Source organism: Papio anubis, chromosome 11 (assembly GCF_008728515.1).
Source record: "Papio anubis isolate 15944 chromosome 11, Panubis1.0, whole genome shotgun sequence".
Lineage (NCBI taxonomy): Eukaryota > Metazoa > Chordata > Mammalia > Primates > Cercopithecidae > Papio > Papio anubis.
In genome coordinates, this window is record NC_044986.1 from 69,478,310 (window position 1) to 69,505,995 (window position 27,686).

The 27,686-nt window shown below is 41.9% G+C and overlaps 1 protein-coding gene across 3 annotated transcripts; it reads right to left on the reverse strand.

Moving 5' to 3' along the window:
* Nucleotides 1-429: 429 nt before the first annotated feature.
* On the reverse strand, nucleotides 430-27,100 carry PLA2G12B (phospholipase A2 group XIIB). Of its 3 annotated transcripts, none has more exons than XM_009214711.4 (4): nucleotides 26,657-27,100; nucleotides 15,353-15,429; nucleotides 13,879-14,044; nucleotides 430-980 (listed from the first exon to the last, which is right to left on the reverse strand). In XM_009214711.4, exons 1-4 carry the CDS (start codon nucleotides 26,865-26,867, stop codon nucleotides 859-861), a joined length of 576 nt encoding a protein of 191 aa, XP_009212975.1. In that variant the 5' UTR covers nucleotides 26,868-27,100; the 3' UTR covers nucleotides 430-858. The 3 variants fall into 3 exon arrangements, with proteins under 3 accessions (XP_009212975.1, XP_009212974.1, XP_003903835.1); XM_009214710.4 differs by having other exon boundaries at nucleotides 430-977; nucleotides 15,341-15,429; nucleotides 26,657-27,097; XM_003903786.5 differs by having other exon boundaries at nucleotides 15,341-15,429; nucleotides 26,657-27,097.
* Between the last annotated feature and the right edge of the window lie 586 nt (nucleotides 27,101-27,686).

Sequence of the window (27,686 nt, forward strand, 5' to 3'; positions counted from 1 at the left end):
GTTTGTTGTAAAGGATTCTCAGGTGATTCTAATCCATGGTTAGGGTTGTGACCCGCAAGTTAGGGAATGGCCACTTGTCTCTCACTCCCGACAGGCTGCAGGGACTTTTCCTAGCCAGCTCCGTTAGTAACTCTTACCAAGTACATCTCAGATCTTAGCATGACTCTAACGTCATTTAGTAACTGGCAATACCAGCAGGGTCAGGTCACCGAAGGGAAAAATGAATCCTCAGAGACCTAATTCCATCTGACCTTCTCCTCCATTGGCCTTAATCAGGTAAGCCTCTGAACCTGCCCACCTGTTTTCTCTTTTTAGCATCAGTGGGAATAACTGTGGTCATCGGTGGAACTTACCAGGTTGGGTTTTGGTCTCTTCTAAGTGAAATGGAAGCATATTGGTGATAATGGAATTCATTCATCTCTATCCAAATGTTCTAAAAAGTACACTTTATTAAATGTGAGATGCTTACTGGCAACTGAAACATGGGCCAGCAGAAAGTCATTGCCTCCCAAATGCCTGTACTCCCCACAATTTCACTCATGAAAATAATTGTCAGGTCCAGGAATTGCAGGGTTTTCTTGCATTTTAGTCTTTAAGCTAAGAACTGAATTTCCAGGCAACGTGTCTTGGCTGGGGAGAGCAGTCTTAAATGAAGAGTAGCCTTCAAACCACTCCATGTTTTTTTCAATTTTCCTCAAAAGATAGGACTCACTTTCCAGGTGTAGAAAAATGTTTCCTTTCTCCTGCTTTGTGGTGTCCAAACTGTTGGAAGAACGAATGAGTCACGCTGACTCGATTGACATCTCGAAGGCTGACAGCTGTGGTGTCACTCAAAACCAGGAAGGAATCACTTCTTCCTCATAACTCTTCCTTCTCCTCCTCTGCACAGATGCAAGCTGCCCGCTGACTATTCATAAAGGGGCGGCAGCCCAAAGTCCACACGGTGTTGAACACGGTGTCAACCAGGGAATCACAGGCTACTTGAAAAAGATGAAGAGGGACAGAAAGGTTAACATTGAGTAATTCTGAAGAGGAACTGTATTTCCAGAGATGACATGATACCCAGAGGAAAGTAGAGACAGTAATCCAAATACAGAATTCAAAGGAAGAGCATACATTTCAGAGAACATTCTCAGAAAAGCTCCCACCCAATCCAGTAAAGCAGAAGACACCTGGAGGTGCCCTCGCATGTGGGCCCTTGATCAAAACAATGGTGAGCAACCAGAACCTCCCACACCACCGTGCTCACTCCGTGGAGAATGTTTTTTGCAGAAGACTCCCTCTTTTATGTTTTCCATAGCTTTCCCATCTATGGACATACCACCCGGAACACACCCAATCTCGCCTAGAGTTTTCACTGTTCAGGTATTGGATGAACAACCATTCGCTGATGGAAAAACATTTGCATGTGTTGGATATGTTCGTTAGCCACTGTCTTAGGAGCCAAGGATACAGAGACAAAAGGCATCATCCTCAACTTAAGGACTCCACAGTTTGGATAAAGTGGTGGACAGGTAAACAGATAGCTACACTACTTCATGATGAAAATAACCCCAAGGTGGTATGGGAGCCCACAGAAAGGGTCTCTATCCCTTCGCAGCAAGGGTTATTAGGGGAGGTATCTTAGGGGAAGTAATATATCTAAGTTTAAACTTCAAGAATGGTCAGGAAAACGAAGTACTGATGCATACTAAAACATGGATGAATCTTGAAAACATTATGTTAAGCAAAAGAAGCCAGACACAAAAGGCCACATATTGTATGATTCCGTTTATATGAAATTTTCAGAATAGGCAATCCATACGGAGAGTAAAACAGTGATTGTCTAGGGCTGGGGTGGGGTAGGGAAGGTAATGAGTAATGACTGTTGATGGCTACAGGGTTTCTTTTGGGACTAATGAAAATGTTCTAGAATTAGATTGTGGTGATGGTTGTACAATTCTGTGAATATACAAAAACCACTGAAGTGAAGGGTATATTTTATGGTATGTGAATGATATAGCAAATTTTTTAAGTTGGTTCATTGAAAAGATAAAAAATGTTGACAAACTTTTAGCTAGACTAACCAAGAAAAAAAGAGAGGATTCAAATTACCAAATTCAGGAATAAGAGAGAAATGTCACCAACAATCTTACAGAAATAAAAAGGATTAGGGCCAGGCACAGTAGCTCACGCCTGTAATCTCAGCACTTTGGGAGGCCGAAGCGGGCAGATCAGAGGCCAGGAGACCTCTTGGCTAACGAGACCCTCTAGGCTAACACAGTGAAACCCTGTCTCTACGAAAAATACAAAAAATTAGCAGGGTGTGGTGGCGGGCGCCTGTAGTCTCAGCTACTCGGGAGGCTGAGGCAGGAGAATGGCGTGAACCCGGGGGCAGAGATTGCAGTGAGCCAAGATCGCACCACTGCACTCCAGCCTGGGCTACACAGTGAGATTCCGTCTCAAAAAAATAAAAATAAAAAGGATTATAAGGGAATACTATGAATAACTACATGCCAAAAAATGTGGATAACTTGGATGGAATGGACAAGTTTGTAGAAAGACATGAACTGCTGAAACTGACTCAAGAAGAATAGAAAATATGAATAGATTGTTAGTGTATACAAATACAATTACTAACCCAAGCTGGTGATTTAGTAATTAAAAACTTCCCCAAAGAAATCCAGTTCTACTTGGCTTTACTGAGGAATTTTACCAAACATTTAAAGAATTAATATCAATCCTTTCTAAACTTTTTAAAAAATTAGGAGAGAAGGGATCATTGCCCAACTCATTTTACGAGGTCAATATTACTCTGATACCAAAACCAAAGACATCACAAAAATAACAAACTATAGACTAGTATCTCTTGTGACTATAGATGCAAAATCCTTAACAAAATACTAGTAAACTGAATCCAGCAACATATAAAAAGGTTTACATCATGACTAAGTGGGATTTAGCCCAATAATGCTAAACTATACTAAAATCAATTAATATGATACACTACATCAATAGAATATAGAACAAATACCACATGATCATCTCAATAGATGCAGAAAAAACATTTGAAAACATCCAACACTTTTTCATGATAAAAACATTCAGCCAGACGCAGTGGCTCACGCCTTTAATCCTAACACTTTGGGAGGCCAAGGCGGGTGGAGCACCTGAGGTCAGGAGTTCCAGAACAGCCTGGCCAACATGGTGAAACACTGTCTCTACTAAAAATACAAAAATTAGCCAGGCATGGTGGCGGGCACCTGTAATCCCAGCTACTCAGGAGGCTGAGGCAGGAGAATCACTTGAACCCGGGGTGCGGAGGTTGCAGTGAGCTGAGATAACACCGCTTCACTCCAGCCTGGGCATAAGAGTGAAACTCTGTCTCAGGAAAACAAAAAGAAGAAGAAGAAGAAGAATTTAAAAAAAAAAACAAAAAACACTCAACAAACTGGGAAAAGAGGAGAACTCCCACAACCTGATAAAGCCCATCTAGAGACAGCCATAGCTAACAATCATGCTCAATGGTGAAAGATGAAATGCTTTTACTCTAAGATCAGAAACAAGACAAGAATGTCCACTCACAACACTTCTATTCAATGTTGTATTGGAAGCTCTAGCCAGGGCAATTAGGCAAGAGAAAAAAATTTTAAAAATCCAAATTGTAAAGGAAGATGAAAAGCAGATGGCATTATCTTATATATAGAAAAACCTATGGAATCCATGAAAAAAATCAATTAGAACTAAGGAGTTATTTCAGCTGTGTTGCAGGATATAAGATCAATGTACAAAAATCAAATGTATTTCTATACATTATTAGTAAATGATCTGAAAATAAAATTTAAATACAATTACATTTCAATAGCATTAAAAAGAGTAAAATACTTAGGAATAAATTTAACAGAAGTCCAAGATTTGTACTGTGAAAGCTATAAACACATTGTTGAAATAAAGAAGACCTAAATAAATGGAAAGGACATTGATATAAATATAATTTTGTTAAGATGGCAATATTCTCAAACTGATCTATAGATTCAATGATAACCCTCTCAAAATTCTAGCTGCCATTCCTTGGAGAAATTGACTAACAGTTCCTAAAATTCATATGGAAATGTGAGGGATCCAGAATGTCCAAAATAGTTTTGACAAAAAAGTACACAGTTTAAGAACACATCTTGATTTCACAATTTACTGCATAACAACAGTAACAGACAGCATGGTCCTGACATAGATCAGTGGAATAGAACTGAGCGTCTAGAAATAAATCTTAACCTTTATGGTCAATTGATTTTTGACAAGGGTGCAAAGATAATTTAATGTAGGAAAGAATAGTCTTTTCAACAAACGGTGCCAGAACAACTGAATATCCACATAGAAAAGAATGAAATTGGACCTTTTTCTTAGGACCTTTTTATATTTCTTCATATACAAATATTAATTCAAAATGAATCACAGACCTAAATGTTAAGAGCTACAACAATGAAACTCTTAGAAGAAAACATGAGTAATTCTTTGTGACCTTGGGTTAGGCAAAGCATTACTACATATGACACCAAAAGTACAAATGACAAAAGAACAGATTAAAAAATAGATAAATTGGACTTAGAATTTGAAACTTCTGTGCTATAAATAATACCATCAAGAAAGTAAGGGGAAAAAAACAAAAAAAGGGGGGAGAAAATGTTTGCTAATCATATATCTGATAAAGGACTTGAATATATAAAGAACTCTTACAATTCAATAATTAAAAGACAACACAATTTAAAAAGAGACAAAGAATCCTAATAGACATCCAAGTATATATGCAATGGCCAATAAGCACATAAAAAGATGCCCAACCTCAGTAACTGTCAGGGAAATGCAAATTAAAATTACCATGAGATACAGCTTCACAGGGAGTAGGGTCTATAATTAAAAAGACAGATAATGACAAATGTTGGTGAGGATGTGGAAGAGCCTGAGCCTTCACAATTTGCTGGTGAGAATGCAAAATGGTGTGGCCACTTTGGAAAACAGTTTGGCAGCTTTTCAAAATGTTAAACATAGAGTTACCATTTAACCTAGCAATTCCTCTCCTAGATACATACCCAAAAGAAATTAAAACATATGTTTCCACAAAAATTTGTGCATAAATGTTCATAGCAGTATTATTCATAATAGCCAGAGGGTAGAAACAACACAAATGTCCATCAATTGATGAATGGATAAAGAAAATATGTTGAGGGAGGTTCCAAGATGGCCAAATAGTAACAGCTCCAGTCTACAGCTCCCAGCATGAGCGATACAGAAGATGGGTGATTTCTGCATTTCCAACTGCATTTCCAACTGAGGTACCAGGTTTATCTCACTGGGGTTTGTTGGACAGTGGGTGCAGCCCACGGAGTGTGAGCCGAAGCATCGCCTCACCCGGGAAGCGCAAGGGGTCAGGGAATTCCCTTTCCTAGCCAAAGGAAGCTGTGACAGACGGTACCTGGAAAATCAGGACACTCCCACCCTAATACTGCACTTTTTCAATGGTCTTAGCAAAAAGCATACCACATTATATCCTGCGCCCAGCTCAGAGGGTGCCATGCCCACGGAGCCTCGCTCACCACTAGCACAGCAGTCTGAGATCAAATTGCAAGGGGGCAGCGAGGCTGGGGGAGGGACGTCACCATTGCTGAGGCTTGAGTAGGTAAACAAAGCTGCTGGGAAGCTCGAACTGGGTGGAGCCCACTGGAGCACAAGGAGGCCTGCCTGCCTCTGTAGACTCCACCTCTGGGGGCAGGGCATAACTGAATAAAAGGCAGCAGAAACTTCTGCAGACTTAAACATCCCTGTCTGACAGCTTTGAAGAGAGTAGTGGTTCTCCCAGCATGGAGTTTGAGATCTGAGAACGGACAGACTGCCTCCACAAGTGGGTCCCTGACCCCCGAGTAGCCTAACTGGGAGACACCTCCCAGTAAGGGCCGACAGACACCTCATACAGCTGGGTGCCCCTCTGAGATGAAGCTTCCAGAGGAAGGATCAGGCAGGAACATTTGCCGTTCTGCAGTATTTGCTGTTCTGCAGCCTCCGCTGGTGATACCCAGGCAAACAGGGTCTAGAGTGGACCTCCAGCAAACTCCAACAGACCTGCAGCTGAGGGTCCTGACTGTTAGAAGGAAAACTAACAAACAAAGGACATCCACACCAAAACCCCATCTGTAGGTCACCATCATCAAAGACCAAAGGTAGATAAAACTACAAAGATAGGGAGAAACCAGAGCAGAAAAGCTGAAAATTCTAAACATCAGAGAGCCTCTTCTCCTCCAAAGGAATGCAGTTCCTCACCAGCAATGGAACAAAGCTGAACGGAGAATGATTTTGACGAGTTGAGAGAAGAAGGCTTCAGACGATCAGTAATAACAAACTTCTCCAAGCTAAAGGAGGATGTTTGAACCCATCGCAAAGAAGCTAAAAACCTTGAAAAAAGAATAGACGAATGGCTAACTAGAATAAACAGCATAGAGAAGACCTTAAACCACCTGATGGAGTTGAAAACCATGGCATGAGAACTACATGACGCATGCACAAGCTTCAGTAGCCAATTCAATCAAGTGGAAGAAAGGGTATCAGTGATTGAAGATCAAATTAATGAAATGAAGCAAGAAGTTTAGAGAAAAAAGAGTAAAAACAAATGAACAAAGCCTCCAAGAAATATGTGACTATGTGAAAAGACCAAATCTACGTTTGATTGGTATATCTGAAAGTGATGGGGAGAATAGAACCAAGTTGGAAAACACTCTTCAGGATATTATCCAGGAGAACTTAGCAAGGCAGGTCAACCTAGCAAGGCAGGCCAACATTCGAATTCAGGAAATACAGAGAATGCCATAAAGATACTCCTCGAGAAGAGCAACTCCAAGACACATAATTGTCAGATTCACCAAAGTTGAAATGAAGGAAAAAATGTTAAGGGCAGCCAGAGAGAAAGGTCGGGTTACCCACAAAACAAAGGGAAGCCCATCAGACTAACAGTGGATCTCTTGGCAGAAACCCTACAAGCCAGAAGAGAGTGGGGCCAATATTCAACATTCTTAAAGAAAAGAATTTCAACCCAGAATTTCATATCCAGCCAAATTAAGCTTCATAAGTGAAGGAGAAATAAAATCCTTTACAGACAAGCAAATGCTGAGAGATTTTGTCACCACCTGGCTTGCCTTACAAGAGCTCCTAAAGGAAGCACTAAATGTGGAAAGGAACAACCAGTGCCAGCCACTGCAAGAACATGCCAAATTGTAAAGACTATTGATGCTACGAAGAAACTGCATCAACTAACGAGCAAAATAACCAGCGAACATCATAATGACGAGATCAAATTCACATATAACAATATTAACCTTAAATGTAAATAGGCTAAATGCTCCAATTAAAAGACACAGACTGGCAAATTGGATAAAGAGTCAAGACTCATCAGTGTGCTGTATTCAGGAGACTCATCTCACGTGCAGAGACACACATAGGCTCAAAATAAAGGGATGGAGGAAGATCTACCAAGCAAATGGAAAACAAAACAAAAAAAAAGCAGGGGTTGCAATCCTAGTCTCTGATAAAACAGACTTTAAACCAACAAAGATCAAGAGACAAAGAAGGTCATTACATAATGGTAAAGGGATCAATTCAACAAGAAGATCTAACTATCCTAAATATAACTGCACCCAATAGAGGAGCACCCAGATTCATAAAGCAAGTCCTTAGAGACCTACAAAGAGACTTAGACTCCCACACAATAATAATGGGAGACTTTAACACCCCACTGTCAACATTAGACAGACCAACAAGACAGAAAGTTAACAAGGATATCCAGGACTTGAACTCAGCTCTACACCAAGCAGACCTAATAGACATCTACAGAACTCTCCACCCCAAATCAACAGAATATACATTCTTCTCAGCACCACATCGCACTTATTCCACAATTGACCACATAGTTGGAAGTAAAATACTCCTCAGCAAATGTAAAAGAACAGAAATTATAACAAACTGTCTCTCAGAACACAGTGCAATCAAACTAGAACTCAGGATTAAGAAACTCACTCAAAACCACTCAACTACTTGGAAACTGAATAACCTGCTCCTGAATGACTACTGGGTACATAATGAAATGAAGGCAGAAATAAAGATGTTCTTTGAAAACAATGAGAACAAAGACACAACATACCAGAATCTCTGTGACACGTTTAAAGCAGTGTGTAGAGGGAAATTTAAAGCACTAAATGCCCACAAGAGAAAGCAGGAAAGATCTAAAATTGACACCCTAACATCACAATTAAAAGAACTAGAGAAGAAAGAGCAAACACATTGAAAAGCTAGCAGAAAGCAAGAAATAACTAAGATCGGAGCAGAACTGAAGGAAATAGGGACACAAAAAACCCTTCAAAAAAATCAATGAATCCAGGAGCTAGTTTTTTGAAAAGATCAACAAAATTGATAGACCACTAGCAAGACTAATGAAGCAGAAAAGAGAGAAGAATCAAATAGATGCAATAAAAAAATGATAAAGGGAACATCACCACTGATCCCACAGAAATACAAACTACCATCAGAGAATACTATAAACACCTCTACGCAAATAAACTAGAAAATGAAGAAGAAATGAATAAATTCCTGCACATACACCCTCCCAAGACTAAACCAGGAAGAGGTTGAATCTCTGAATAGACCAATATCAGGCTCTGAAATTGAGGCAATAATTAATAGCCTACCAACCGAAAAAAGTCCAGGACCAGATGTATTCACAGCTGAATTCTACCAGAGGTACAAAGAGGAGGTGGTACCATCCCTTCTGAAACTATTCCAATCAATAGAAAAAGAGGGAATCCTCCCTCACTCATTTTATGAGGCCAATATCATCCTGATACCAAAGCCTGGCAGAGACACAACAAAAAAAGAATTTTAGACCAATATCCCTGATGAACATCGATGCGAAAATCCTCAATAAAATACTGGCAAACCAAATCCAGCAGCACATCAAAAAGCTTATCCACCACGAACAAGTTGGCTTCATCCCTGGGATGCAAGGCTGGTTCAACAAATGCAAATCAATAAATGTAATCCATCATATAAACAGAACCAAAGACAAAAACCACATGATTATCTCAATAGACGCAGAAAAGACCTTCAACAAAATTCATCAGCCCTTCACGCTAAAAACTCTCAATAAACTAGTATTGATGGAACATATCTCAAAATAATAAGAGCTATTTATGACAAACCCACAGCCAATATAATACTGAATGGGCAAAAACTGGAAGCATTCCCTTTGAAAACTGGCCCAAGGCAGGGATGCCCTCTCTCACCAATCCTATTCAACATAGTGTTGGAAGTTCTGGCCAGGGCAATCAGGCAAGAAAAGAAATAAAGGGTATTCAGTTAGGAAAAGAGGAAGTCAAATTGTCCCTGTTTGCAGATGACATGATTGTATATTTAGAAAACCCCATGGTCTCAGCCCAAAATCTCCTTAAGCTGATAAGCAACTTCTGCAAAGCCTACAGATACAAAATCAATATGCAAAAATCACACACATTCCTATACACCAATAACAGACAAACAGAGAGCCAAATCATGAGTGAACTCCCATTCACAATTGCTTCAAAGAGAATAAAATACCTAAGAATCCAACTTACAAGGGATGCGAAGGACCTCTTCAAGGAGAACTACAAACCACTGCTCAATGAAATAAAAGAGGACACAAACAAATGGAAGAACATTCCATGCTCATGGATAGGAAGAATCAATATCATGAAAATGGCCATTCTGCCCAAGGTAATTTATAGATTCAAGGTCATCCCCATCAAGCTACCAATGACTTTCTTCACAGAATTGGAAAAAACTACTTTAAAGTTCATATGGAACCAAAAAAGAGCCCACATTGCCAAGACAATCCTAAGCCAAAAGAACAAAGTTGGAGGCATCATGCTACCTGACTTCAAACTATACTACAAGGCTACAGTAACCAAAACAGCATGGTACTGGTACCAAAACAGAGATATAGACCAATGGAACAGAACAGAGGCCTCAGAACAGAGGCCTCAATGGAACACCACACATCTACACCCATCTGATCTTTGACAAACCTGACAAAAACAAGAAATGGGAAAGGATTCCCTATTTAATAAATGGTGCTGGGAAAACTTGCTAGCCATATGTAGAAAGCTGAAACTGGATCCCTTCCTTACACCTTATACAAATATTAATTCAACATAGATTAAAGACTTAAATGTTAGACCTAAAACCATAAAAACCCTAGAAGACAACCTAGGCAATCCCATTCAGGACATAGGCATGGGCAAGGGCTTCATGACTGAAACACCAAAAGCAATGGCAACAAAAGCCAAAATTGACAAATGGGATCTAATTAAACTAAAGAGCTTCTGCACAGCAAAAGAAACTACCAGCAGAGTGAACAGGCAACCTACAGAATGGGAGAAAATTTTTACAATCTACCCATCTGACAATGGGCTAATATCCAGAATCTACAAAGAACTCAAACAAATTTACAAGAAAAAATCAAACAACTCCATCAAAAAGTGGGCGAAGGATATAAACATACACTTCTCAAAAGAAGACATTTATGCAGCCAACAGACACATGAAAAAATGCTCATCATCACTGGTCATCAGAGAAATGCAAATCAAAACCACAATGAGATACCATCTCACACTAGTTAGAATGGCGATCATTAAAAAGTCAGGAAACAACAGGTGCTGGAGAGGATGTGGAGAAATAGAAACACTTATACATTGTTGTTGGGACTGTAAACCAGTTCAATCATTGTGGAAGACAGTGTGGCAATTCCTCAAGGATCTACAACTAGAAATACCATTTGGCCCAGCCATCCCATTACTGGGTATACACCCAAAGGATTGTAAGTCATGGTACTATAAAGACACATGCACACGTATGTTTATTGCAGCACTATTCACAATAGCAAAGACTTGGAACCAACCCAAATGTCCATCAATGATAGACTGGATTAAGAAAATGTGGCACATATACACCATGGAATACTATGCATCCATAAAAAGGATGAGTTCATGTCCTTTGTAGGGACATGGATGAAGCTGGAAACCATCATTCTCAGCAAACTATCACAAGGACAGAAAACCAAACACCGCATGGTCTCACTCATAGTTGAGAATTGAACAATGAGAACACTTGGACACAGTGTGGGGAACATCACACACCAGGGCCTGTCGTGGGGTGGAAGAATGGGGGAGGGATAGCATTAGGAGATATACCTAATGTAAATGACGGGTTAATGGGTGCAGTACACCAACATGGCACATGTATACATATGTAACAAACCTGCACGTTGTGCACACGTACCCTAGAACTTAAAGTAGAATTAAAAAAGAAAAAAAAAAAAAATACAATACAGCCATACAATGGAATATTATTTAGCAATAAAAAGGAATGGAATACTGATACATTCTACAACATGGATAAACCTTGCCAAGTAAAGTAAGTCAGTCACAGAAAACCATATATTATATGATTCCATTTATACTAAATGTCCAGAACAGGCAGTTCTAGAGGTAGAAAGTAGGTTCGTGATTTCCTCAAGCTGGGCAGGGGGAGTTTGGGGAGAGACTGTTAATGGCCCTGGGGTTTCTTTTCAGGATGATGAATATGTTCTAAAATTGACTGTGGGATTGACTGCATAATTCTGTGAACATATTTAAAAGCATTTAAATGAGTGAATTGTATCGTGTGTGAATTGTAACTTAATAAATCTGTTTCAACAACAACAAAAAATGAATGATTAGTGCGTTTCACACAGGGGCAGAAAGGAATGGGCCATCTACCCAAGTAGTTTATTCACCAGGTTGGAAACACTCTGTGCAGAATCTACGAAGGGACATTTCTGAGCCTACTGAGGCCCATAAGGAAAAATAGAATATTCTGTGATAAAAATGAGAAATAAGCAATCTTTGAAAATGCTGTATGATGGGTGGATTCATCTCACAGAACGGAACCTGTGTTTTGATTCACCAGGTTGGAAACACGCTTTTTGTAGAATCTACAAAGGGACATTTCTCAGCCCATTGAGGGCTATAAGAAAAACATCTAATATCCCGCGATAAAAACTAGAAGCAAGCTATCTGAAAATGCTTTGTGATGTGTGGATTCATCTTACAGAAAGGAACCTGTGTTTGGATTCGCCAGGTTCGAAATACTCTTTTTGTAGAATCTAAGAAGGGGTATTTCTGAGACCATTGAGGCCTATAAGGAAAAATCGAGTAACGTACAAAAAAAAAAAAAAATTAGAAACAAGCTGTCTGTGAAAGTGCTTTATGATGTGTGGATTCATCTCACAGAATGGAACCTGTGTTTTGATTCACCAGGTTGGAAACACTCTTTTTGTAGAATCTACGAAGGGACAGTTCTGAGCCCACTGAGGCAGGAGTCAGGAGAGAGACCAGGAATGCCCAAGATGATGGTGGAGAGGAAGGCTAGGGCTGAATCAGAAAGGGCCATGTACGGCATACTGAGGAGTCTGGATTTAATCCATAAGGAGGAATGTATTGAATGATTTACACAGGGGGTCAAGATGATCAGATTTGTGTGGCATATCTGGTCCCAATGGTGACCATCAATTAGATGGGACACAGAGACTGGGTTAATTTGCAGTAACCAGGCAAGTGAGATATGAAAGAGATACTTGGGAGAATGAATCAATAGGACATTGCTTGCAGAAAGTAACTTGACCTGACCATAGATTAGCAGCAGGCACTTTTTCATCCTCTGTAGAAACAAAATAGGATGATACTCCCTTTCATAGGGCACACTGAATTATTCACATTTCCAAGCCCTCACACCTTCACCTCCAGACTGCACTCTAGACATTGATCTATGAAAAGATCCAAAATTCTCTCTGCTGCAGACACTGTCTGTGGTGTGGAGCCAGCTCTTTATCAGCCTGCATTTCAACTCTTGTCTTCTAAAAATAGAAAATGCTAATTCACAACTGGATACAATATCCTGGCTTCAGAAACTGAGAGAGTAAAAACTTCCTAAGTAAATTAGGAAAAAGAAATAGTCAGTGCTAGAAACTAGGTAGCAAAGCAGTTGTTTAAAATAACTATCCTTGCTGGGCATGGTGGCTCACACCTGTAATCCCAGCACTTTGGGAGGCTGAGGCAGGCAGATCACTTGAGTTCAGGAGTTCGAGGCCAGCCTGGGCGACATGGTGAGACCCCCCCCCCCATCTCTACTAAAAATACAAAAATCAGCTGGGCATGGTGGCACATGCCTATAATCCCTGCTACATGGGAGGCTGAGGCACAGGAATCACTTGAACCCGGAAACAGAGGTTGTAGTGAGCCAAAATCACACCACTGCACTCCAGCCTGGGTGACGGAATGAGATTCTGTCTCAAAAAATTTGTTTAAATTTTTAAATAAAATAATTGTCCTCAAGTGTATAGAGATCTTTACACAGAAAAGGTTTCTTGAATTCCTACCCTGACTGAAAACAAAACAAACAAACAAAAAAGGCTTAAGCCAAACCAAGCGGTCCTATAAGGAATAATTCCTGATATGGAAAATTATTTAACAGTGGAATGGATAATCCAAGCCAGTTGGGCAATTCCTTCTCCAGCCTTAAATGATAGATTTTTATTTTTTCTGGGAAGGCTTTGGTGTAGTCGTTTACCTTCAGGAGTGGAGCCAGCAGCTCGCGGGCAGGACAGCAAGAACTTTAGTGAAGGAGTGCCCAGAATCTTTCCTTCACCATTTCTTGCTCAGCCACAGTGTTCCGTCAAGAATATTCAGTTAGCTCTGATGATCTCTTTGAGTCAAGGGGTTCTGGCTATATCTCAGTGTGAAAACAGGAACAAAACTCCCTGTGCACTGTACATGCCATTGAGATACCTACCTTCCACTTTGGAGACAAAGCCCAGACTCCGCTTAAGGTCAGAGCAGATGGAGTGGAGACACCATCGGAATTTTGCATCGCAGCGATATTTGTTGGCACCGCACGTGTCATAGCAGACGTCCAGCTGGTTGCAGCACTTGGTCATTGCTGGAATGCCCAAGTCCATCTGGGGAAAAGGGAAGGAAGGGAAAAGAAGGGGAAGAAATGCCACGTTTAGACTAAGGACCTTAGGCAACCTTGCCCACCTTGTTATTAACTAGCCGGTTCTCACATTTCTATTGCATATCCCGATCAATTCAGAAACATCAATGACTCAGTAAAATGCCAACAGTCACAGGATTACAAGTTTTCATTGTTACTTAGTTATTAGTTCAATAAGCGATTCTGGCCCATTTTTCACCTTTTTTTTTTTTTTTTTTTTAGATGTTAGTAATTTTACAATTCAGAGGCAGCTTACAGTAATGAAAATAGAGACCGGAAGGGTAGTCAAGAGAGCAGAGCCACAGGGCTTCTAAATTAATTAACACTTAACATTCCCATGTGAGATTTTGTGTGAGCAAAGGATTCTACGGCTAAGAAGTATAAAAAAATTCAGCCTCAGTTCATCAAGAGATCACCAGCATCCCAGACAGCACTATTTTAAAGGTGTGTGTGTGTGAGTGTGTGTGGATGTGTTGGAAAGTAGAGTGGGTATAGAACACACAGCTCCTGATCACAAGAGGGCTGTAGTTAAACCACAACATCTCACACACACCCATGCTTACTAAGCATCCTATAAACAACTGTAAATGTAGTGGCATAAACTGTGTAACTAAGTTCATAAAATGCCACATGTGTCTGGGCGTGGTGGCTCACGACTATAATCCCAGTCACCTTTGGGAGGCCGAGGTGGGTGGATCACTTGAGGTCAGGAGTTCGAGACCACCCTGGCCAACATGGTGAAACCCCGTTTCTACCAAAAATACAAAAATTAGCAGGGCATGGGCTATGTTTGTGTGTTTGCAGATTTCTACGATGTCAGCACTCCAAACATAGCCAGTTTGGCACTACTAACATGAAGTCAGCTGCTTGCAAAAGTCATGATGATATGTAACAATCAGCTCTCACTGGCCAGCACCAGCTGGCTCCGGCACATCACTGGAATGGTCCACTAATTTCAATAAGTCAAACCTGTCAGATCTATCTCAAATTAAGTTATGTCGTGATGTCCTAAGTCTCAGCTGACATTTTCAGTGGTGATTTCAAAGTTCTGATCCACTACCAAGGGTTTATCTGAGGGACAGCTGTCCCTGGGAAAAGGAAATCACATATCTTCTTTGAAAATTCTCTCCCTCATATCCTTAAAATACTTAATTGTATTGCTCAACTTTTTTCCAGAAACAATCACTTCCATCAAGGATAACTCTAGGATTGCTCTCAGTCAGAACCAATCAACCAAGAAGGTAATGCTGGCAGTACATACACTTTCTGGTACCTTGAGACCCAGGAAATAGGAGCCGCAGCCGTTGGGCTCTTGGGGCTTGTAGCCAGGTCTGGGCATCGGTGCCTTTCCTTGCAGGAGGAAGAAAGGAAAGCAAGAAGAAATATTTAGAAATCAAGCATTTGGGAACATTCATCAAATGAAAATTTTCTAAAAGCATATTTCACTTTTTCTTTAAAAGTCACTGTTCCTCACATCCAAATCAGGTGATGATGATGATGATTCTTCTCACAGAAGAATAATGACTTTCAGACGACTTTGACTTTTTCTCCTAATCTCAAAAAATCTCATGAGTTTTTTTTTTTTTTTTTTTTGAGACAGGTTCTCTCTCTCTCACCCAGGCTGGAGTGCAGTGGTGTGATCTTGGCTTATTGCAACCTCTGCCTCCTGAGTTCAAGCAATTCTCGCCTCAGCCTCCCAAGTAGCTGGGATTACAGGCATGTGCCACCATGCCCAGCTAATTTTTGTAATTTTAGAAGAGACAGGGTTTCACCATGTTGGCCAGGTTGGTCTCGAACTCCTGACCTCAAGTGATCCACCTGCCTCGGCCTCCCAAAGTGCTGGGATTACAGGCGTGAGCCACCGCACTCAGTGAGCACTTCTTTACTTACATTTCTAATGTTTTTTAAATGCATAACCTTGAAGATAAGGGCCATGGCAAAACCCAACTAAAGCTCAAGTTTCCTCATTCCTTAACCACTGCAAGACCATACACCACTCAAAGAACAAGCAGAACACAGCTTGATCACAAACTTAATTATTTCGTAGTTATGAAATATTTCAAAACTGTTGAAAAGTCAGAGAAACAAACAACTCGTACCAAATGCACAAACATAATAAATGTTAACATTTGCCAAACTTGCTATAACGATGTTATATCTTAGGCATTTATTTAATTAAATGTGACAGTTAAAGTACAGGTTTAGGGTGCTGTTGAAGCCTCTTTGCACTCATCATTCTGTTTTAACTTTTAGACACTAAGTTTATATTTTAAAGCCCTTACTTTGTATCATTCTGCAAAATTGTCTTGATTATGCTTGGACCTTTACTCTCACAAAGAACTTTGCAATTTTTTTGAATTTGTAGAACCAACTTAGTAAATTCTGCAAGAAAGATGGTCAAGAGTTTTATTGAAAAATCCATCGAATGTATAGATTTGGAGACAGCTGTCCTGTTCGTCTAGGATACTCATGCTCCTTCACCAAATACAGACACGGTATAGTTCTCTGTTTACTTATGTCTTCCTGTATGTCATTCAACAGGGCACTGCAATTTTCTCCATATGTGTATTATACTTTCTATATACCTATATTATTCAGATCCTTAAACAAGATGGAATATCTCATAAAAATCCGGAGCTAAGACTCATGCCTCTGGTATAGTAAATCGGCACTTTCCTGGAACCCAGGCTGCTTCCAGCTTTCTACTCTACCAGCTGTAGAGTGTAGCCCTGGCTCTCATGGTCTAAGATGGCGCTTCAGCCAACATCCATATTACCTGTAACAGGACGGGAGGAGTTGGAAGCGTCCAGCCCCTCTCTTCAGTAAACACACTCCAGAATGTTATACCCGTCACTTCCTCATACTTCCCTCTGGCCAGACCTTAATCAAATGGCAAAATCTGGTTGCAAAGGTGGGCTAGAAAATGAAGTGGGCAGCCATGAGCCCAGCTAAAATGTGGAAGGAGGGGCTTGATACTGTAGAAAAGAGGAAGAATGGATATTAGGGGACACTAAGCAGTTTCTGCCACACTTTGGGTATTTGTTGCTGTGATACATGTGGTTATAACATTGTGGTCCAAGATGACTTCCAATGATGCCCACCTCCTGGTATTCACCTCCTTGTATGTAGTCCCAGGAGTGGTCTGTGTGACCAAGAGAATACTGCAGATGTGGAGGTGTGTTCCTCCTAAGACTAAGCTATAAAAGACCACGATTTCTGTCTTGGGCTCTCTTACTCTCCCTCTCTCACCGTTCACTCTAGGGGAAGTTACGTCATGAACAGTCCCATGGAAAGACCCATCTGGCAAAGAACTAAAACCTCCTGCCAATAGCCACATGAATTTAACAAGAGATCCTCCAGCCCCAGCTGAATCTCCAGAGATGGCAGCATCAGCTGGGCAACATGACCTCAACCTTACGAGAAACTGAGCCAGAATTGCCCAGCAAAGCCACTCCAGGATCCCCGACCCTTAGCAACTGTGTGATATAATCTTTGCTACTGTAAGCTGCTAAGTTTTGAGGTACCTTGTTGCTCAATAATATATAACTGTTTCAGTTGCCATTATGATTTTTTGTTGTTGTTGTTGAGACGGAATCTCACTCTGTCGCCCAGACTAGAGTGCAGTGGTGCAATCTTGGCTCACTGCAGTCTCTGCCTCCCAAGTTCAAGTGATTCTTCTGCCTCAGCCTCCTGAGTAGCTGGGGTTACAGGTGCACACCATCACACCCAGCTACTTTTTGTATTTTTAGTAGAGATGGGGTTTCACTATGTTGGCCAGGCTGGTCTCGAACTCCTGGCCTCAAGTGATCCACCCACCTTGGCCTCCCAAAGTGCTGGGATTACAGGTGTGAGCCACCTTGCCTGGCCTGCCATTATGATTTTAATCTCTTTGTTATATTTTTTTCTATGACAGCTTTATTGAGCTATAATTCATATATCATATACATTCACTCATTTAATGTGTACGATTCAATGGTTTTGGCATATCCACAGAGTTGTCCAGTCAACACCATAATCTAATTTTAGAACATTATAATCTCAAAAAGAAACCCTGTACCCATTAGTCACCACTCCCATCTCCCTACCCCCAGCCCTAGGCAACTCCTTCACATGAATTAAATCATACAACAGGTAGCCTTTAGTGTCTGGCTTCTTTCACTTAGCATAATGTTTTCTGGTTTCATACATGTTGTAGTATGTATCAGTACTTAAGTTCTTTTTATTGCCAGAAAAACCTTCCATCGTATAGGCATACCATATTTTGTTTACCCATTCATCAGTTAATAGACATTTGCGCTGTTTTCACCCTTTAGCTATTATGAATAATACTGCTACTAATATTTGTAGACAGGTTTTTGTGTGGACATGTGTTTCATTTCTCCATAAGAATAGGATTGCTGGGTCATATGGTAACTCTGTTGAACATTCTAAGGAATTGCCACACTGTTTTCCAAAGTGACTGCACCACATTCCCACCAGCAATGCGTGAGGGTTCCAGTTTCTCCACATCCTCACTAACACTAGCTATTGTCTGTCTTTTTTATTGTAGCCATCCTGGCGGGAGTGAGGTGGTGTTTCACGGTAGTTATGATTTGCATTTCTCTAATGATTATGTTGAGCATCTTTTTATGTGCTTATTGGCCATTCATATAAATTCTTTTGGAAAATGTCTTTTTAAAGCCTCTACCCACTCTATAATTGAGTTATTTATCTTTTTACTGTTGAGTTGTAAGTGTTCTTTATGTATTTTGGAAGCAAGTGCCTTGTCAAATATGCAAATATTTTCTCCCATTCTATGGGTTGTCTTTTCACTTTTTTGATGGTGTAACTATTTGTTTTTTCTTCTTCTTCCTCTTCTTTTTTAAGAGATGGGGTCTCGCTGTGTCACCCAGGTTGGAGTGCAGTGGCACAATCATAGCTCACTGCAGCTTCAAGCTCCCTGGTTCAAGTGATCCTCCTGCCTCAGCTGTCCACGTAGCTATGACTGCAGGTGCATGCCATCGTGCATGGCTAACTCATAAATTTTTTTATAGAGATGGGGTCTTGCTATGTTGCCCAGGCTGGTCTTAAACTCCTAGGCACAAGCAGCTCTCCAACCTCAGCTTAATGAGCTGCTAGAATTTCAAGCATGAGCCACTGTGCCCTGCCTCTTTTCATTTTCTTTTTTTCTTTTATTTTTTGAGACAAGGTCTCTCACTCTGTCACCCAGGCTGGAGTGCAGTGGTGTGATCTTGGCACACTACAGCCTCGATCTCCCAGGCCCAAGCAAGCCTCCCACCTCAGCCTCCCTAGTAGCTGGGACTACAAGTGCTATCACTGCACCTGACTAATTTTTGTATTTTTTTGTGGAGATGGGGTTTTGCTATGTTGCCCAAGCTAGTCTTGAATTCCCAGACTGAAGCTATCCACCCATCTTGGCTTTCCAAAGGGCTGAGATTATAGGCATGAGCCACAGCACCCAGCCTTCTTTTTCTTATTGAGGTGAAATTCAGATAACATAAAATTAACCGTCTTAAAGTGTGCAATTAAATATATTCACAATATTGTACAACCATCACCTTTATCTAGTTCAAAAACATTTTCATCACCCCCAAGGTAGACCTTGTGCCCATTCAGCAGTCATTCCCTGTCTCAGGCAGTTTGGATGCTATAACAAAAATACCATAGACTGGATGGCTTACACAGCAGAAATTTATTCCTCACAGTGCTGAGGGCTGGGAATTCCAAGATCAGGATGCCAGTGCATTCCATGTCTGGTGAGGGCCTTCTTCCCGGCTTGCAGATGGCCTTGTCTTCTCTTCTTTCTCTTTCTTTTCTTACGAGGACACTAGTCTCATCATGGTGGCCCCACATTCAAGACAGCATCTCAGCTCACTGCAACCTCCACCTCCTGGGTTCAAGCCATTCTCCTGCCTCAGCCTCCGGAGTAGCTGGGATTACAGGTGCCTGCCACCACGCCTGGCTAAGTTTTTGTATTTTTAGTAGAGACAGGGTTTCGCCATGTTGTCCAGGCTAGTCTTGAACGCCTGACCTTAAGTGATCTGCCCTCCTCGGCCTCCCAAAGTGCCAAGGTTACAGGCGTGAGCCACCATGCCTAGCCAGAGAATGAAACATCTTTTTCACAACTTTGCTGAAAAGGACATTCGCTACAGACTTGGCTCGGTTTCTTGGGTTACCCTCTGCCTTTTTGCCCTTGATAACTCACAGAAGATAAAACTCTGCTATTCTAGTTTGAAAGATACCGGAATGGAATTCCTATCCAGCCTGCAGCTGATGATGGTTATTTTTATTTTATTTAATGTTTTATGTTAACTTCAGAAATTCTGTTTAGAAATGAAGCTGAAAGTATAAGTTCTAAGACAAAAGGTAATGGTTTCAGTCTAGGCAAAAACAGAAATCATTCAAGAATACCATATCCTCAAATTATCATTTGAGGAGCTTATGGTTGATGTTTTAAGTCTAGGCATTAATAATGTATCATATCCACAGATGTTTTATTTTCTGGCTGGAGCTGTTTATAGGAGTGAGAGGCCGACAACTTGATCCTGCTCAAATTCACATTTTAGTGTTCATAAAAAAAGTTTTATTGGAACACAGCCGCACTCATGATTTAGCTATGGCTGCTTTCACAGAAAAAAACAGCAGAATACTGTTCTAATCTTGATGTGAGGATGGTTTTCTAATCAAGACATAAAATTCAGAAGCCATAAAGAAAGAGACTGACAGATTTGATCTTATAAAACTTAAAAGCTTCTGAATAAAGTGAAATACCATAAAAGTCTTAAAAGACAAACTGGAGGGAGATTGAGAAGAGTTAGCCAAGAATCCAAGAGCTCTGCCTGCCAGTGGTGGACACTGCCTCCTGAGCCCACCCTTTTATCTCTCACTGGAAAGAGCAGCACAAACTTTCAGGGCTTTGTGTCCCAGGGCAAGAGTTTTGCCTTCCCGGGAGGGTGCGTCCATCCTCTCCACCCAGCTGGTTCCCCGGGAGGTGCTAGCAGGGAGTGAGTACGCTTTATTGAAAGGTACATCTGCAGCAAACCACTGTGGCACACATTTGCCTGTGTAACCAAACTGCACATCCTGCACATGTACCCCAGAACTTAAAAATCAACATTTAAAAAAGGATTAACATTTATATTTCCAAAAGAAATTCACGGGAGTGGTTTTTTCCTGTCTGGCAGCAATAGTTCTTATCACTCTTCTTTTAAATTTTGCCACTCTGTTGGCTGAAAGTGGCATCTCATTGTTACTTTAATTTGTAGGCCCCTGATCAATACTGAATTCAACCATATTATTTGTATGCAAACCATTTAGTTTTTCTTTTCTGTCAATTGCCTATTTCCATTCTTTGCTCATTTTTCTTTTAGACCTTTCGCCTATTTCTTCACAGTTCGTAAGAACCTTTTTGTAGTATACATATTGTGTCTTTGTCATTTATTTTACAATTTTCCACTTAATAGTATGATTTTTCTATTAATGTTGTATTGTTATAAAGAACAGATAATGATACCAAATGAATAATAAGAGTATTTACTAAACTATTATAGGCATGGCTTCATCAACAACCCCGACTAGCTGTCTCAAACGTGAGAAAAAATAATTTCCAGGCGGGGAGCAGTGGCTCACACCTGTAATCCCAGCGCTTTAGGAAGCCCAGCAGGGGGATCACCTGAGGTCATGAGTTCGAGACCAGCCTGGCCAACGTGGTGCAAGCCCGTCACTACTAAAAATACAAAGTAGCTGGGCGTGGTGGCGCATGCCTGTAATCCCAGCTACACCAGGAGGCTGAGGCAGGAGAATCACTTGAACCCAGAAGGTGGAGACTGCAGAGAGCCGAGATGGTGCCACTGCACTCCAGCCTGGGTGACAGAGGGAGACTCCATCTCAAGAAAAACAAAATTCCAGAAAAAAAAAAGAAAAGTATGTCTTCCTTCCTCTCAGAAACACTCAGATGCAACATGACTAATACATCAATGGAACACAGCAGGACAGAGGCAATTCTCCTGAAGAGAAGAACTCTGTATTTCAGTTGCGAAAACAGATTAAGTTACTGCAAAAGGTAGGGTGACCAACTTGTCCTGGTTTGCCTGGTACCATCCCAGTGTTAGTACTGAAAGTCCCACATCCCAGGAGCATCTCCCCTGCTCCCTGAGTCCCCAGCAGACTAGGAGGTCAGTCACCCAAAAACAAGAATAATCTGTTTGCCTCTAAGCCAGTGGCTGTTTTCATTTTTTGGGCTCTGGATCCCCTGGAGAATCTGATGAAGTCTGTGAGTTATTTCCCTGGAAAAAGATACAAACTCACAGGTTTATAAAATTTTGCTGTAAAACTTCAGATAAAAATTCTCTTTAAAAAATAAACTGATATTTATTTTTATTTATTTGTTTATTTTTGAAACTTAATCTCGCTCTGTTGCCTAGGCTGGAGTGCAATGGTGTGATCTCGTCTCACTGCAACCTCCGCCTCCCGGGTTCAAGTGATTCTCCTGCCTCAGCCTCCCAAGTAGCTAGGATTACAGGTCGCGCCACCACACCCAGCTAATTTTTGTATTTTTAGTACAGATGGGGTTTCACCATGTTGGCCAGGCTGGTCTCAAACTCCTGACTTCAAATGATCCACCTGCCTCAGCCTCCCAAAGTGCTGGGATTACAATAAACTGATGGTTAAAGAAACTTTTAAGATACTTTTACTCTTGGAACTAAATCCAGGAAGAAATTCATTTTCAGGATCTTTTATTAAAGTGTGAAAGCGTGAACAGCATCATCATAGAAACTCTGCTCCATTGACCCAGCTCCAGAGACCTTCGTGAGGCAGGTAACTCTCCAGTCATTGTTCCCTCGAGGGACTTCTTCCAGAAGCTGAGAGGCTGTTGTCCAGCCACTGGGATTTCTGGGATTTTTCATTTTTATGTTGAAAGAGAACTGGAAGAATCTGAATGCAATTAACCTGTTCACTAGACTGTCTTTCTCATAACGTTTATAAAATGTGTTTGGTACCTACTATGCTCTCTATATACTACTGATTCTTTATGTATATTATCTTTAATTCTCACAACACCTTTGCAAGGTGGGTATTAGTAACACTATTTTTACATATTTGAGGAAACTAAGGTTGAGAGAGTCAGATAACTCACCCAAGGTCACCAGCAATGGGATATTTTCCCCTAAATTCAAATCCATGATTTTTCCATTACCGTGCTTATTTCTCAAAGTCTAGTTCAAAGACTACCCATTAAAAGTGCAGTTCCAGCCAGGCGAGGTGGCTCACATCTGTAATCCCAGCACTTTGGGAGGCCGAGGGGGGCGGATCACGAGATCAGGAGATTGAGACCATCCTAGCTCACAATGAAACCCTGTCTCTACTAAAAATACAAAAAATTAGCTGGGCGTGGTGGTGGTGCATTCCAGCCTGGGTGATAGAGTGAGACTCTGTTTCAAAAAAAAAAAAAAAAAAAAGTGCAGTTCCAAGGTCCCTCCACAGGCCTACTGCATCAGAATCTCTGGAGATGGAAAAGGGTATCTACATTTTGGAAACAATTCTCAAGGAAGTCTTGTTTGCATTGGTACAGAGTCTTTTTTTTTTTTTTTTTTTTTTTCAGACGGAGTCTCGCTCTGTCGCCCAGGCTGGAGTGCAGTGGCGCAATCTCGGCTCACTGTAAGCTCCGCCTCCCGGGTTCACACCATTCTTCTGCCTCAGCCTCCCGAGTAGCTGGGACTACAGGCGCCCGCCACCATGCCCGGCTATTTTTTTTTGTATTTTTAGTAGAGACAGGGTTTCACCATGTTAGCCAGGATGGTCTCGATCTCTTGACCTCGTGATCTGCCCACCTCGGCCTCCCAAAGTGCTGGCATTACAGGCTTGAGCCACCACGCCCGGCTGGTACAGACTCCTTAATGACAGCTGTGCTAGGTATGCCATTGACACACGCTGGATCTTGTCATATTTATAGCCCACTTGTTTGACAAGTACAGATTTTGTGTGTTGGCACGAGAACAAATTACTTTAGATACGAGAAGCATGGAAAACAATGTTGACATGCTATCGTGGGCTACCAGGATACATACACAGTTTTATCTGCCTGCATAATTTAACCTGTGGGCTGAAGTTCTCTAAGAATGACGTCATAGAATGGCATTCCTTTACCTCGGCTGTGCTTTGCAATCACCTGGGAAAAACGTTAAACTACTGATGTCTGGGACCAACCCACAGAAATTTTGATTTAATTGATTTGGTGCCAGGTGTTGTTAAAGCCCCGCAGGTGATCTGAAGTGTACCCAAGTTAGAAAGCCGCTGTTTTAAATAGTAGTTAGTACCTATCAAAGGTAAGATCTGGCTGGTGCTGTGGCTCACGCCTATAATCCCAGCAATTTGGGAGGCCAAGTTGGGAGGATTGCTGGAACCCCGGAGTTGGAGACCAGCCTGGGTAAGATGGTGAGACTCCCTTCTCTACAAAAAGTTACAACATTATCTGGGCATGGTGGCGCATACTTGTAGCCCAAGCTAACTGAGAGGCTGAGGCAGGAGGATCTCCTAAGCCCAGAAACTCTTACTAATCAGAAACACCTGGAGTGGGGCCCGGCGACCTATTTAAATCAGCCCTCCAGGGGCTTCAATGCACAGGCGAGTTTGAGAATCACTACTTAAAAAACAAGCACGGTGCATGAGAGCACGGTTGCGTCACAGAGCAAACTACAAAAGCGCAGACTCGTTAGTAGGCGTTGTCTGTTCCAAAGATTGCTCGATTCACAATCAGTTTGAGAAGATATTTTGTACTCTTGGGCACAGCCGACAGGTTTTTGGCTCCACTGGGTTCCAAGGTAAGGAGGCGTAGTCCCCTATTTTTCTAAGTGTTTTTCAGGCCTCTCATTGAGCAGGCCGTTTTACACAAAGTGAGAAGAGTTATTTGCCTTCCTCTTCTCTCTATTTACTCTTCCCATCCCCCACCAGTTGCTGCTGGCGTCCACCCTGCCCAGCCAGAGGCTCTGCAACTAAAATTTGCTGAAGTCTTTTAATGCTGTTTTGCTAGAGAAGGAAGAAGAGGGTTTGGTTCTTGATTTCCTAATAAAAATTCCTGCTGTTACCTATTTGCTGAACCACAGATATTAGTCTTGTGTTGCCTTTAGGAAGGAAAACACCTGTGTTGATTCCAATGTCTGAAGTGAGTCAACCCCTTCCCTGCCCCATCTGTGCAAACGAGGTGAGCATAATCCAGTGGCAAGGCCTCTGCGTTGGTCTAACTGCCTTGGACAAATACACGGTTTCAGGCCAAGGTGGGTCCTAACAGACCAGGCATTTTTCTCTGTGAAGCTTTCACAAAGAAGCTGCAGCATAAATGGTTAAACCATAGATTTTAACTATAGATGGTTAAACCATCTATGCTGCAAAACTTTGGGTCCTGATGCAATGATTAACCATTACCTCCTAGTCACTGTTAGTGTATAAGGAAGCGATTTTCCCCACTCAAAAACGAATAGAGAGACTTATGGGGTGATTCCGGGAAGTTTGTAGTTTTTTTGTGCATCTCTTGAAAGTGGACTTTTTCTCTGTTATTTGGAGAAAATATTTCTCAAATATTTTTTCCTGTTAGACTAAACTGATCATTTTCATTTCTAATCCCATGATGAGATAGTTGACTAATTAAACCATAAAACTAATGCTACCCATGACCTGAGACTGTGCATGCTTTCATGCGCATCGGCAATTATAAGGTGCTACCCAGCTTCAGGGCCTGGGGCTCCACATTTTGCTCCCATTACATTAATTTCCAGGGCCCAGTGAAGGAAGCACTCGTGCCAGGGACTCCGTGCCGGCAGTCAGGTGTGCACCTCAGCTCCTGTGTACCCCAGTCCTACTCAGGCAAGGTAGGGGAAGTGCTCCTGCCAGCTCACAATTCTACATCTGGCGCCAAGCCCAGGGGACAGCCCTTGGGATCCCTGGTGAGCCACGAACCCTTTCTCTCCACAGCAGGCCTATCATTGCCGAGGCCGCAGGCAGGGACAGCTCCCCTGGGAAAGTCCAATAAATTGATGGCAGTCAGGGACCGAGAGCTGGGAGGACGGTGTGAACTGCAGCAGCGGGGAGGGACAATTTGTTTCCAAGCTGAGCACAGAGCAACTGAAGAGGCGGTTTTGTCCCGTGGCAGATTTTCCTCTGCATGTTCAGCTTCAGTTTTCATCCCTGGGAATTCCTCACAGAGACCTCTCACACCCACCCTCCTTCTTCCCACCCCAGGTACCCTTTTCCTAAGAACAGCCTCACAACAAACTCATAAAATGGCCCAGGGAAGGTTACCCAGATACAATACAGGAAGCTCAGTGAAATGTGAGTTTGAGATAACGAAGAATTTGTCAGGATAAGTATGTTCCAGATATTTCACTGGATATACTTATACTAATGACTTATTTGTTGTTCATTTGGATTTCACATTTCACTGGGTGTCCTACATTTTTATCTGCTAAATCTGGCAGCTCTAAATGGTTAACAGGAAAAAGTCCAAGACAGATCGTGGCCTCTCTGGGGCTGCCCATGGGTCCACCAGCGACAGTTTTCACAGAAAGAGAAAACGCACACTCACCATATCGGCACCTGTACTGACAGACTCCATTCTTCCCTCCCAGCAGCTCCAGAAAAGAATCGAAGTAGCTGTTGACAGATTCAAAGCTTCCCCGGAGGTGCCGAAGGCCCCAGTCTGAATAGGACTCCTCCGCATCAGGGCTCGTGTCACTCTGAGCCAGGCCAACCCCAAGGCTGAGCCACAAAACCAAGAAGCCACTGGCCAGCTTCATCCTGCAGCCAGGTAGGTACTGGCTTCTCTCCTCAAACCCCAGCCAGTGTCCCAGAAGTCCAGGGACAAACCCCCTACCCAGATGTCAGGCAGGACTGGGAAAGGGATTATCTGGAACATTCAATCTGTCTGTTCCCCAGAGGTGGACTTTAAACATAGCTACGGAGGTTGGGATGAGATCAGGGCAATTAGAAAGAGGGCAAAGGTTAGGGAGTGGGAGGGCCAGGGAGAGAGAACACTTCAAAGTGGATTCTGCCACCCTGGAGGAGGGAGATGTTGACCAACTTCGAGGACGCAGAAACGGTGAAGCATTCGGAGTTCTACCCCCACCAGCTTGTTTACCTATTGATCAGTTACAAGTGTGGCTCTTCAGGGCCAGCCTCTTGGTAGAAGAGCTTGCCTGAAGGTCCTAGTCGCACCCCTCAGCCAGCTAGCTACCTACACAGTCTCCAAGGAGAGTCAGGAGGATGTGTAAAGGGCTCAGGAAAGCCCCAGTGATAGGGGTTAATAGTCACTTTACCAAGGGTCACAATATTGTCAGAGTTTGTACCAAGTGTGTGTTAAGTAGAAGTTCAGATGTGAGACCCCGGCTTCTGTTTTGGAACCCACATGGCTCTCAGACTTATGAATCCTCTAATTTGGCAGAGCTCCCAGATGCAGCCATCTGAGTGCAGGGACAGTTTTGCTTCTATTTACAGCAGTGTCTCTGTTTACACTCAGCAGCACTGAATCGTAAGACAAGATCTACAGATGGCCCAAGGACGATTCTGGGGGCACTCTGCTCTCCTGCTGGTGTTTTTCCTTTGAGTTACTTAAAAGT

Excerpts from the sequence above, each read along its gene's own strand:
- PLA2G12B (XM_003903786.5), bottom strand. The coding sequence starts at position 26,867 with ATGAAGCTGGCCAGTGGCTTCTTGGTTTTGTGGCTCAGCCTTGGGGTT. Across the intron at positions 15,430-26,656 it reads TCAGTACAGGTGCCGATATG|GAAAGGCACCGATGCCCAGA; the intron begins GTGAGTGTGCGT and ends TCCTCCTGCAAG. Across the intron at positions 981-13,878 it reads CTTTGTCTCCAAAGTGGAAG|TAGCCTGTGATTCCCTGGTT; the intron begins GTAGGTATCTCA and ends ATCTTTTTCAAG.